Source organism: Dendronephthya gigantea, unplaced genomic scaffold (assembly GCF_004324835.1).
Source record: "Dendronephthya gigantea isolate DGI-Jeju-01 unplaced genomic scaffold, DenGig_1.0 000088F, whole genome shotgun sequence".
Lineage (NCBI taxonomy): Eukaryota > Metazoa > Cnidaria > Anthozoa > Malacalcyonacea > Nephtheidae > Dendronephthya > Dendronephthya gigantea.
This window is the reverse complement of record NW_021163098.1, coordinates 623,479-636,804: the sequence shown is the minus strand read 5'-3', so window position 1 is coordinate 636,804 and position 13,326 is coordinate 623,479. Positions and strand designations below refer to the sequence as shown.

Genomic DNA, 13,326 nt, shown 5'->3' with positions numbered 1-13,326 from the left:
ATTAAAATATAAATTAGCTTCAAAATGAATGCCATCAAGAAATTTGCCACATCTTTGGCCACGGTTAATTTCACCGCTGTAGCTACATAGCTACTTAACGACATAGTTTATATTTAATTAAAATATATTCACAATCCGGGGAATTTTTTCGCAGCAAATACGCTTCTTTAAATAATCTCTTGCATAGAAGTGCACGTGGTATAAGTAAATTGTTGCGCTGGGTTCGCTACTGCTAATAAGCACAAACAGTATACTACCTACATATATATATACAGAATTACTTGCAAGTATTTTGTACTTAATTGTTTATATGAATCAGGTGTTACTTGAATCGGTTTTTGTTTTCGATCTTGAAAGCTACTGATATATAAATAACCTTATTGATAGCCTGTTTTTATTATTGCAGAACCGATTATTGTATACACTAGACAATGACAGTTTTCAACTAATATTTAAAAACTTGCCTTTGTTGCGCAAAAATTATGCACAGATGACCTAAAAAGTCAAAACGGGTGATATAATGATCAACTATATAATAATTATAGACTTATTAAAACTCGCAAATAAAGTTTTCCAGTAAACACTTAGATTGTTATGAAGTGGTATGAACATATGGGTAAAGTTGTACTTATTCAATTAAAGTAATTCCGAATTACTTAAATTCTATATGTGCTAAAACTATCAGCTGGTAAAGGATTTTGTACTTTTCGGTATTGCTGTTTTATAGTTTAAAACAGAGTGTGGAAAATGTATAAAAAAATCAATAAATATTGAATTTTCAAGATTTTGAATGGAAATGTTTGAGCATTCAATAATCTTGAGAACCAATGCAACGTATGGAGACTTCGGGCCCTATTCTCAAACAGTTTCCCGAGTTTGACTATGGTTTTAAATGTAGTTGTAGCAACTGAGCGAAGGTCGTCGTATATACATTTCTTTTTAGCCCGCTTTTCTCCAATTATGATATCGTGTTAAACGTACCGTTATATGTAATAATTCAAACGGTATTATAGATGGCTAAAAGAGCACGGTGGCTACATATTACAATAGATGGCTAAAAGGACACGAGGAAACGAAATTAAAGAGGAGATCGAAAACGAGGCTTCGACTTCAGGCAGCATAATGGTATGAGGACTATCTTATTAATATTTCTAGTTTGATAAGTCGCTAATATACCCTGAATTTTTTAAACCTGCAGGGCTCGGTTTTCACATCATCTTTAATTCGACTGAAATTCCTCTCATTTTTTGCTCAAAAATAGGAAGAAATAAAGTTAAAAAATACGAATTTAGTTGCTCAATATCCGCCATCTTTGGCTTCACGTTTGGCTTCACGTAAGTCTTAAGTTCTTACTCCTGATATATGTGGAGCTCACTGGGGTAAACTTGAATTCTTTGAAATTATATACGTCCGTTGCGAGTTGCCATGACTACAGTGCTTCCACCTCTTGAAAAATATTCCTATACTTCTTTTCTTACATACCAAGTAACCCCCAAACCCCCAACGCACATACATTTTCTAACTATCATGTTACCAGTCCTATGCTTAACTAATTTCGTTTAACCGAGGCGAGGGATTGTTGCATGCATGCATTTATTTCTAGTTTGAGTTCACTGAATCAAAGTCGTCCACCATTATGCAATGGACTTCACGCGATGGACATTCTTCTGCGTTATGCGCATGCGCCAGTGTGAACTACTAATTATGAATTTATGTTTTCATAAATATGGAATTTATATGTATTTTTAATTTAGTATATTAGAAGGAAACTGGAATTTGGTCAGGACTTTTCACGGTTTAACAAATAACAAGACCAGATTTACCACGTGTAATGAAGTCGGAAGATTTTAATTATTTCACTTGATAATATTTCATCCGGCACAGCTTTAATAAAAAGTAATTCTTTTGTGGTAAACACATGCAACTTTAATATTCTCAAATGTATTTCACTATAAATCTGAATGTGATATAAGACATTATAATTTCATTTATAAACTCCGTTTTCATAATGACAAAAAGAAAATCAAATTTGATTTAAAACAAAATATTAGCGTACAAAAACCAGTCGAAGCGTAACATAAAACTACAGAAGTTGTATGAGATGTCTGATGTTATATTTCATGGTATTTAATAATTAAAATAATTTATCATAACACTGACTATATATGAGTAACTTAACTTCCAGAAAAATATAAGAATCTTGTCGCATTTTTGCCATTTTTTCACAAAAATGTGAGGGAAAACTTTGATTCTTTAAAAATGTACGGCCGTTGCGAGTGGCTATGACTGCAGTGCTTCCACGTGCAGAAAAATATTTCCATACTTTTCTCAATTTCTTTTTCTTATATACATGCACCTACAACCCCCAACCCACAACCCACTATCATTTTTACCATCCCTATGCTTAACTAATTTCGTTTAACCGAGGCGAAGGGTTGTTGTATGCATGTATTTCTAGTAGCGTTATAGATTTGCTAGCCACTGCAAAGGTGATACCGATTTTAACGCGGTCAAGCAAGGCGCGGCTAACATTAAAAGCGCTTGCTACATTCACCATCATACTGCAAATTGTTTCGTCACTATTCTTTTTTTTCTAATAGATGGCTAAAAGAACACGTCTGGAGGGCCCGGGAGAAATACGAAATAACGATGCCTCAACTTCAGGCAGTATAATGGTATGTCTTGAGGACTATTTTATTAAAATTTCTAGTTCGATAAGTCGCTAATATACCCTGATGTTTTAAAACTTGCCGGGCTCGGTTTTCACAACACCTTTTCGAAATTTTGATGCGACTCCCTTTTTCAAACAGTCAATGCAGGGCTCGTTGCCTTTATATCAGGATGGATTTGTGGCCGACCAACAACTGAACGAAGGCCGTGAACATTTCTTTGCCACTTTAAACGCTCCCTGTCTGCAAATATGAAATTGTTATAGACCCTACCGTGATGGGTAATAACTTTACGGCATATTAAGATATTAGTGTTATAGTTATGCTAGCCACTGCAAGAATGATACCAACTCCTTCTGTGGCAAATGTGGCAAACCTGAAAAATCACTTGCTACATTCAGGACCATATTGAAAAATTCCTTCGTCACTAATCTTTTCTTTCCAATAGATCATAAAAAAAGAAGAACAAGAGGAGGAAGATTCAACTTCCAATGATCATGCTACGGTAGGAACGCCATTTCACTAAAGTTTTAATTAAGTTGAATCGCTAATTTACTAATCTCCTGTAAAAGCTGTCTGACTCGGTTTTTTACAATAATTTATCATATTCACCCATAGAGTGCCTCAAGGTTTTATTCTGACGGCATTTCTTTTTGGAATCTATATGTCAACAATCTACAGGCTATAACGATCTCGAGTGATCTCAAAGCTCACGTTGATAATAAAATTCCACCTTATTTTTAGTCGAAGACATACAACAGCCAATCCTTAAATAAGAAAATAAATTGTTTAATACCGCAAAATGGTGGCTGGAACATCAACTGCTAATAAACCCAAACAAGACTAAATTCCTTTTTGTAGCACGTTGCTAAAGATGTAGGGATGTATTTAGACTTAGATCGTACTTAAGATCAAAATTATTGTCTTATGCGACTGTTTCATAACGCCATTCTATAACCGGGGAGAACACACTACATCACGGCGTTGCGAAGAAAATATAACGAAGCAATAGGGCAAGTTGAAAAAGAACAGGCTGAGCGCCAGAACTCATATGAGCCGCTAGGTGAAGCAAGTGGATCTTCAACGGTCGAAAACAATAATTTACTAGCGCTAAGATGGCGAGAACCACTCATTGTTTTACTGTTGTAAAGGAGGAAATATTTATTGACCAAGACTGATTGGATGAAGTCACGTAGTCAAGCATGGTCGCATCCTTTTGAAAATGAAAAACAGTTTTGCTGCCAAAATACACTTGCGATCAAAAAGAACTGCTCAAAACAAGTTTAAATGCTCCCAAATTATCGTGAGCGTAAATGCATGTCCTTCTAACAACATATACGAGTAAATCTAGACTAGTTTACATGCTAAACTATATGAAATATGAATATTTTGTTGCCCTCCCTTGACAGACTTACACTCACCTGCGTGGCATACTTTCTGTTAAGGTGGTAATCTTAGTTAAAGGAAATTCATCCTATGGACAATCTTTACAGCAAACCATAAATCATGGACGCTTTATGAATTAATTCATCTCTTGCACTATCCCTAGGCCTTGACATTGTTCTACAGATTTTCAATAGGGTTAAGGTCTTTTGACTGTGCAGGCCAATCCATTTCTGTCACTCCCTCTTCATGAAACCATTGCTTGATTATCTTGGAGGTGTGTTAGGTTGCATTACATTATTGAAATACTGCTTGAAATAAGAGAATTATCTATAATGCCTATGAAGTCCTCCCCTATACTTGTTTCTTTCTCAAGAATTCGTGTCTAAGCAGTTCTTTTGACCGCTGGTGTTCATATATTTTTCTTATGCCCGAATGATTTCTTTTGTATACTATTGTTCCTATGGTATAATAAACATGAATATATGAATATACACCCCCCCCCTCCAATTGAGCGGTCTAGCTACGGCCCTGGAATGGAGTACATTTTTTTGCCAACTGTATGTTTTTTTTTTCTTCACAGGGAAACTCATCAGACAAATTGCAAGGTACGGTTTCTGCTCGTTTAAACAAACAACAGTTGAAAAACCACAGATTTAGAAAAATCATCATTCGATAATATGAACCACAGAGATTATTTTCAAAACATGAAAAAGTGAATATTTATTATTTAATTTATATTTCAAATATCATTTTCAATAGAATTTTTCAATGAGCTCAAAAAAAAACATGAAAAAAACGAAAAGATCCAAAAAGGGACCGTGGATGAGAGGGCCATGGCGCCAGAATATAAACGAGTAAGTAGCCCAATTTGATAATCTTTTATGATAATATGATACCTGCGCGCGGTCCTATAAACTTTAATAATACTCGCTTTTGGTTCTATTTATACTCGCAACAAACACAGTGTGATTCAATTACATCTATATAGCTATTTATTCCTTAACTTCCCAATAACAGTAATTAACGTCTTTATAAGATTATGACCTTAAGACTGATATAATATATCTTTAAACGTTATAGACTCATCTCTGTCTGAGCACAACTGCACAAAGCCTTGTCTTCAACTTTAACTCCTTTTGTTTAGTACTTCTGCTTTTACAATATAAGATTTAGTCACTGAGGTCTTACGAAGAATGCTGTACGCATTTCTCTGCCCGTGGTTGGTTGCTCTCAGACCTTATACGCTTGCCTACACTAAAGGCTGCTTTCCACTTACGCGTTTTTCACACGCACGTACACGCACGTAAATGTCTAAATCCTCATACATGTTACCTTCGAAAAAACTAAGTGACTAAATCGAAGGAACTTAGTTTTCTGCAAATTTTAGTGTGCATTAGTTGACCTAGATGTTAAATAATAAAAATTTAAAGGCATTTGAAATTTTCCGTACGTGTACGTGCGTATAAAAAACGCGTAAGTGGAAAGCAGCCTTAAAACTACAAGTCATTTCCCTACGCAATACAGTGCGGTGTAGCACATGCATGCTATCGTGGTTTGTGGTTGACACATAATTGTGTTGTGGCTATGAAACGCCTTCTGTCGATCTTTGATAAGTTGTTTAATTTCAGACGTTATTCATGGTTTATCGTTGTTATATTCCCTCTAGTTATCACAATTTAAAAACATAACTGAGACATCAATGGTGAGAGAGTAACTCGCACTACTTCGAATTTGATCTCAGCATGCATGCTAATGATGCATGTATTTTCCACCACAGGCAAAGTTAGTTATTATCCAAGGAATTAAATGAAAACTAATTGAAGTGTGAAGTTACCCATACTGGTAACGTTTGAAAAATACAGTCGTTGATTTGGTTGCATTACTTTATCACCACCAGTTGATCAAGACAATTGAAGCAACTGCAATTGAAAATTGTGTAATACGAAATCGAGGTTCCAACGTTTCGCCTGGATGTCGGCCACTCGTGCCAAAATCGACTTCGTAATTTACTGCCAAGTTTTAACTATTCTAGAATGATGACATTAGTATGTCATGCATGATAATGACATATTCGTTGCTTTCGGCACAATTGTTCTACCGTTTTGACACTTGCTGTCGCGTCATACTTTCTGTCGCTGTCAGGAGTTGAAACAACTGGTTGCTATTTAGTTCGAACGAAATCCAAGGGATTACGAACTCCTATCGAAAACGTTCATGCCTTTACGTGTTTTTTGCACTTTTTTTCATGCATATATGTAAAATGCCCGCAAAGGATTGTAGTTAAATAAGCATGCCGCCTTGCTTTTCTCTTAAGGCGAATTTGTCATGCAGCTGAGAATAACTCAAATGTTATGACCAGTTTTTGATATTTGAAGAAGGTTAAATTTAAGTTATCCGTCAGTGAAAATCGAAACCGGATGTATTTGCAGATATGCCTGCTTGCCATTATCGCTGCACGGCCCTCGAGGTCGCGCGTAAAACGTCTTTAAAAGATTTGTTACCTTAGTTGAGACGTTAGGCAATCTAGACTAACTGCTAAGCGTGTAATTAAAACTTATACTTTTTTTTTTTGGGGGGGGGGTTTGTAAAACTCGGGCCTGCATGATGAGTGCAAAGCACTGAGATGTTTACGTTAACAAAACTGCAAAATTTCTTGGAACGAAAAGTTTAAAATATCACCATTTACTGGAAAACCAACTAGGTATGGTCGCTACAATACATTACGATTTTGTAATTTGCCCTCATTGAGCTCGAGTAGAGGCGAGGTATGACTGATATTATCGACCTTGGCTATAAGCTTATTAGTTGTATAACTAACAGTTTGAATTTAACTTCCTTGATGAAACGAAAGTTGGTCGGGGTGGAATTTTCTGGTGCAAATCCTCCTTAATATGGTACCGAACATCATCGCTGGTAGAGGGTTGCAATGCCTGGTAAACGTTTGCTGGTTCTTTGTTTTCTTTCAACGACATGTAATCCGATGAATCTTCTCCTTTGTCTGTCCCACGTACACCATCATTTCGCTCAATTTCTTCAATAACATCATCTGTAGTTTCGTATACTCTCTCATCATTTATGGGCGTACCTGGTTCTTGATCATACTTAATTGCCCCTTTGCGGGTTTCCGGACCTAAGTTTAGAATCGAACATACAAAATTAAGCCCAAGAAATGTTGCCTTTTGATAAGCTCGGATTTGGTTTAAAGAACTCAACACCTACCGGAATCCGTCATCTGGGTCGTTTCATGGCCTTCGTTATCTTTTCTTTTGTTATTTTGAATCAGACGACGTTGATAAACAATAACACCCAGTGAGACCAGAAAACATAAAGACAAAATAACCAGCGGTATGAGAAGTTCAACACGTGTGTCATCCTCGTTGGTTTTTTGAGAATTTTTCCTCTTCAAGCCGTCTACAAAACACAATCAATTGGTTAAGGTTTTTTAGCACTTCGTTCCATGAAGGAAACATGAATAAAATTTCTTTCATCACAACAAAACTCACAGGCTCTATAAATACAATAGAAAAGAGCATTTCCCTTGCTCTCGTGTCTTGCTTTGCAAACACCCTAGTTTTTGATCTTGCGCCAGCTTTGGTAAACTTGAGCGAAGTTCTAACGAATTTTAATTCATAAATGCCCGAATCAGGGCGATATGGCGTGAATGTGATGAAATTACCTTCATCTTTGTTGAAAGTCATTGGCGCACTCCAAAATGACCAGAATCGTTTCTAAAAGAAAACTTACAGAAGTTTAAATATAATTCAGTGACTGGTGATAGTGAGATCACGGCTGTTGCCAGGATTTTGATAAGATTAACATTTCTGTTTGTCCTTTGTTCAAAACCCTGTCCACCTTCAGTGATGAAAAGATGATAGGTTGATATGTTCGACGACTCACCCCAGATTTGTCTTCATTCATTTGGGCTAATCTGTAAGTCGCATCTGGTTTAAGTTCATAAACCTCATCGGCATCTCTTTCTCTACACTTTTTCTTCTCCGACGACTTTCGAAGCTGGATTTCTATCGGATTTGAACTTTTAAAGTCACTTATATTATATTCTTTCGCAACGAATGCGCCATTTTCACCAGCAGCCTCGTCGTGACCTTTTAGCTCCACATCTTCTGGTGCAGGGCTTTGGGCTGAGGCTGGCGGAAGCCGAAGGACTACCAATGAAACAGTTCTGAGAAAAAGAGCGAGTACATAAATCAATTGAATTCTACCGAGACAGTGAATAATGCCACTGTTTAGAGATTGATAATCCTCTTATTCCTAGCTTCAATGAGTACAAACCAAAAACAAGACCTACCTTATGTTTTCGACTTTTGGCTTTTTCAGTATAACTGTGTAAGTACTATCATTATTCTTTTGAGGGGCCATAGGTTCTGAAATGGGAAAGACAATAATGTGAACAATGAATGTAAATAATTTTAACTTGCTTCTAATTAAAACTGAAAGGACCAAAAACTCTTTTATCTTTGCTATGTGCAACAGATTCAATAATAAAATTAAATAGGTTTAGGTCTACCTGACTTTTAGATTTTAACTGAATTTTATTCTGCTTTTTAAACTTTTTGATGTAAGTAATATCAGTAGTATCATAATTAATTTTAATACAAAGGTTGTAATCATTACGTAATTCAGCTTTTGCTGCAAAGTAATTTGAATAAACCTCTATTCTATTCTGAATCATATCATTTTAATGTGGTGATAATTGGTTTCTTATTAAGGTAAACATGTGAATCCAAAGAGATTCGAGGAATTTACGCCTGTATTCAAAAAACTCACTCACACTCACTCAGTGTGACATAGAGATTGTGTTATTACTTATGAATTAGATAGTCTTTTAAATGGTCTTTAACTAATGGTAAGATTTAAGATAAAATTTTCAAACGTTGCATTCAGTTATTATATACAGGTCAGCTGAAAAAGGCGAGCGCGTGGGGGTGCTTGGGGTGGTTTTTTGTGAAAGCAAAAAAATGTTATATATTTTACTATTAAAGCGCCTGGCTACGAGGCTGCTTTCAATTGAGTGGAAATATTCCACTCAATTGGTTCGACTGTGAGTGAGTGCATAGACGTTATGAACAGTGGCGTAGCCAGCCTGACGATTTTGTCCCGCTATGTAAATTTCGAGCTATTGTAATTACCCATGTCTTTAGAAATCTATTGTTTTCACAGTCAGTGAACACCAAAGTATTAGCATAGCGGGGAAAATCGACAGGCTGCCTACGCTACTGGTTATGAACTGTATTTTTGATATTGTTTATTATACCCGAATGAGAAAACCAGGTTATTTTTCCCAATCCACTTTTTCCAGTTTCAGTTTCAAGGCCAATTTCAAACGTGTACTTCGTATCATAATCAACATTAACTGTGACTGATTTTTCGTTCGTCGAGATCTCCACTGGTTCCTTTTTTGATCCAACTGTTGCCGCTACCAGCGCTGCATAGTACTTCTTGACAGTCTGGCCAGTACGCAGTGATATTGACCAGGATATCTTGTACTTGCCTTTGTCGATTGATTTAGCATTTAAGTAAAATGGAGCTGGAAATGATAGAGAAGATAAAGGATTATTAAGCTGGATGGCGCTATACCCACTGGATAGTGTTTTTCTTAATCGCTCCATAATTACCCGTTGTTTGGCATAACTTTGATTATATTTTGAAAAATAACTGATGTCCATTGTGTCAAATCTTTTGGGAGCGATAGTATATGCATGTCAGCGTTAAGTTCACAGCTGACACTGATGCATATTATTGCTCCCATGCATAAGATTTTATTTAGTAATGTGGACTACGTACCTATTATAATATTATTATTATCGAACTATCCAACAGCTTACCTGGAGGTTTTGCAGAAGCCTTAACACTTTTGCTCCAAGCCGTCGAATAGTACTGATCATAGTACTGAATGTCATATTTAAGAGAAATAAATATCAATTCAATAAAGAAATATAAAGATATACACATTATGATTGCTTTTCCACAAAACGTACCCCGCTTTCAAAATATCTTAGGAACGCGACATATCTTTTGTTGTTTCTTAACGGTTGGTTCAAATATTTTTCTGTTTTAGAATTATATTCTTTGCCATCGCCGATCACAAACATCTTGGGTAAAACATCAGCTTTCAAATAGGCAGTGATATAAGGTTTGTCATAGCTTCTAGACCAGTAAGATCTGAGAGATTTGGTTTGGATGTTTTCAACCGGTGTCCTTTCTCCTGAGTCCATTTTTACAATGATGATTACACTTCTACAAAAAAGAGAGGACGACTAGAATTGTTAAACTTAATTTGAGTTTCAATATCAAACTATTAACTAGGGAGCAGCGTGGCAGCGTCTGCAAACAACTTAGCATCAAATGCGGTATAAAAACTGCCTAAAATAGACAAAACACTTCTCGACGTTTCGACCTGAGGGCCGGTCGTATAAAAACGTAGTTAACTTTAACTATGATTAGCGCTAATCACTGTAGTTAAATCCTTAACTATGATTAGTTAACTACACGACATAACTGCGTTGCACAAAACGTAGTTAGTCGGATGATTAACTAATCACGTAGTTAACTTGCGTGGAGTTTGCGTGGGGTTGTTAAAAAGAGAAATAGCATGTAGTATCACGAAATTATTCACCGCTGTTATTCATTTTGAACAGGACTGCGGACTCGTATTTACAAAAATTGACAGTATTTTCACAGAATACCTAACAGAAGTAGAACTCCTGTACTTTTTTCGTAAGTGTGATTCGTCACTCTTAGCAAGTGCATTTTTTGAGGCTGTCACCCCCCTGCCAATGTCTAAAATCAGCTCATTTCTAGTATTGGCAGGGGGATGACAGCCTCAAAAAAATGCACTTGCTAAGTGACGAATCATGACGAATCACACTTACGAAAAAATAGTACAGAGTTCTACTTCTGTTAGGTATTCTGTGGTATTTTGATCTAAAATATTGTAAAAAAATGCAATAAAACAAGGAAAATGTTCAAAATAATTCAACGAAAACGGCGCTCTTAATATAAAAAGGTCCCTTTGAGTCAGATATATTGCAATTGAAGATGGAGATAGCTAATCTTTGCTAGGATCGTAATTTGGCATCGACACGTCTCCCGAAGCAAACGTCTCCGTTGCTGCCCAAAGGACAAAAATAAAAGCATATTGAAAGTTTACAAGCTTCGACGGGGCCTTTTCTAAGTGGATAACGGTTGACATCCTTGGTATGTGTTTATTTTAATGTTTTCTCACTCCTCAAAAGCTCAAGACGCCATTTTTAACTATGTTTTGAAACTTTAACTGTGCCCTTGAGGATAGTTAACTTTAACTAGATTTTAACTACAGTTAACGCTAACTACGTTTTTATACAACTGGCTTAAATACGTGATTAAAGTTAACTACGTTTTAACTACAGTTGGGTGGTTAAAAAGTAGTTAAAAAGTAGTTTTATACAACCGGCCCCTGAGCCTGAGGGCCTTTAGTCTTAGTCTTACTTACTCTCCTGACGAAGGCCCTCAGGTCAAAACGTCGAGAAGTCTTTTTAGGCAGTTGTTATACCACATTTGATGCTAAGTTATTAAGGAACTGTTTAGATTATCCTGCTTTTAGCTGAAATTCAACCGAAGGTGCAAAATGATTTTGAGGTGTTGAAATGAGTATATAAAACGTGATCCTAGCAGTTGTGTAGCCCATCCCGGCTAACAGTCGCACAAACAACAATAGCTTGTGCTTGTTTTGTTTTGTTTTGTTTCATAACGACTTATTTCAATACCTCAAATCATCTCACGCTTCGTGACCCGTGACAGGTATAAAAAGCCCCTAACTGTGTGTAAACTTACTTGATATAATCTGCTTGTTTCTCAATGTTTATCCTTAGAGTTGAGGAGGTATCTTCGAAAAGTTTAACAGGCCCTATGAAAATGTTAAATGATATACATTTAATATATAGAAAGCAGGCAACATGCATTAATTGCTATGAGAAAGTGCGTATTAACTAGGTTTTCAAACTGTCGGACCTTGCATGCATACCCATGCAGCAATTGCTTGAAGATTCCTATCTTTTACCTATCAGAAGTCAGTCGTATATACAGTGACTCTAGGCAGTTCAATAATCGAAGTTACAGTAACACTTGACCATCCTGAATGGTCATGAAGTTCCGTCACTGGGTATAATAGTTGAATCTTGCCGCTATTGTTTTTTACAACCAGCCCAGGCGCGCGATTGTGATTACGGATCAGATTACTTAAATATCAGTTGCCTGCATTAGAACACTCTTAACTGCTTCATTTTAATAGATATAGATACGCAACATTGCTATGGGAGAGCGCGTGTAACTAGGTTTTCAAACTGTCTGACCTTATATACCCATGCAGCAATTGCTTGAAGATTCCTATTTTTTACCTATCAGAGGTCAGTCGTATAAAACTCTTAACAACACATTTTGGACAGTTTAATCGAAATTACAGTATAATAGTTAAAACTATAGTGCCACAATTGTTTTTTTACAACCAGCCCAGGCGCGCGTTGTGATTACGGATCAGGAAACACTTTAGCTATCAGTTGCCTGAAAACACTCTTAACTGCTTCGAATTCCAATTAAAAATCTGGCCTTTACCTCCATCTGTTATTCCACTGACTGCTGTACTTTTCGGGCCAACACCGCCAACTGTAGCAGCCGAGATTGTCACGAAATACTTAGTAGAAGATTGAAGTCCATTTATAGTATATTTATACGACCATGCCGTGGTGGCGAATGACGTAGCGGAAATGCATGTCAGACTATTTTTATTTTCATGAATATAACGGCAAACTTTGAATCCAGTCAGCTTCCCAGCATTCCATGAACTTTTACGAGGAGCCGTCCAGGTTATATTCAATGAGGTTTGACTACGCGCTGTGAGTTTAACAGAATAAGGGCGTTCACTGGGAGCTGAAACAGAGATAACAATATAGGCACAGAATAGACATTATACCAGAAGCCTCGCTTTCGCATTTGGCAATTTTTTGAGAGTGTGACGCCACCTAACGCAAGCCAAATACGAGAGCCATGATGGCGCTTTGTATCCAATTTGTGTCTTGCTCACGCCATCCTAGTGTGTGCAGCTAGGAACTTTTTCATAGGGGTACAAAGTTCCTGCACACACCAGGATGGCGTAGAATTCCGTAGAATGACGCGTGCGCTTCTTAAAAATTTCCGACACGAAAACATTAGCAAAATGCAAAGATTGAGACTTCTGGTATAATTTCTATTCTGTGATACAGGTCTGGTGTCACACAAA

General features: G+C 36.6%; 1 protein-coding gene and 1 long non-coding RNA gene across 2 annotated transcripts; both read right to left on the bottom strand.

Moving 5' to 3' along the window:
- Positions 1–6,868: 6,868 nt before the first annotated feature.
- LOC114533244 lies at positions 6,869–10,165 on the bottom strand. The gene is made up of 8 exons (XM_028554746.1): positions 10,052–10,165; positions 9,899–9,962; positions 9,328–9,600; positions 8,362–8,437; positions 7,953–8,235; positions 7,732–7,783; positions 7,275–7,466; positions 6,869–7,185 (listed from the first exon to the last, which is right to left on the bottom strand). Exons 1-8 carry the CDS (start codon positions 10,163–10,165, stop codon positions 6,869–6,871), a joined length of 1,371 nt encoding a protein of 456 aa, XP_028410547.1.
- Positions 10,166–10,272: 107 nt separating this feature from the next.
- On the bottom strand, positions 10,273–13,000 carry LOC114533297. The gene is made up of 3 exons (XR_003688038.1): positions 12,663–13,000; positions 11,886–11,958; positions 10,273–10,310 (listed from the first exon to the last, which is right to left on the bottom strand). It is a non-coding gene; the product is annotated as an uncharacterized LOC114533297 (long non-coding RNA).
- Between the last annotated feature and the right edge of the window lie 326 nt (positions 13,001–13,326).

Bases quoted from the DNA above. Each gene is read 5' to 3' on its own strand.
- LOC114533244 (XM_028554746.1), bottom strand. From the start codon at position 10,165: ATGTTTGTGATCGGCGATGGCAAAGAATATAATTCTAAAACAGAAAAA. The intron at 9,601-9,898 runs GTAAGCTGTTGG...TATCATTTCCAG, and splicing joins GGCTTCTGCAAAACCTCCAG to CTCCATTTTACTTAAATGCT. The intron at 7,186-7,274 runs GTAGGTGTTGAG...TTCTAAACTTAG, and splicing joins GACCCAGATGACGGATTCCG to GTCCGGAAACCCGCAAAGGG.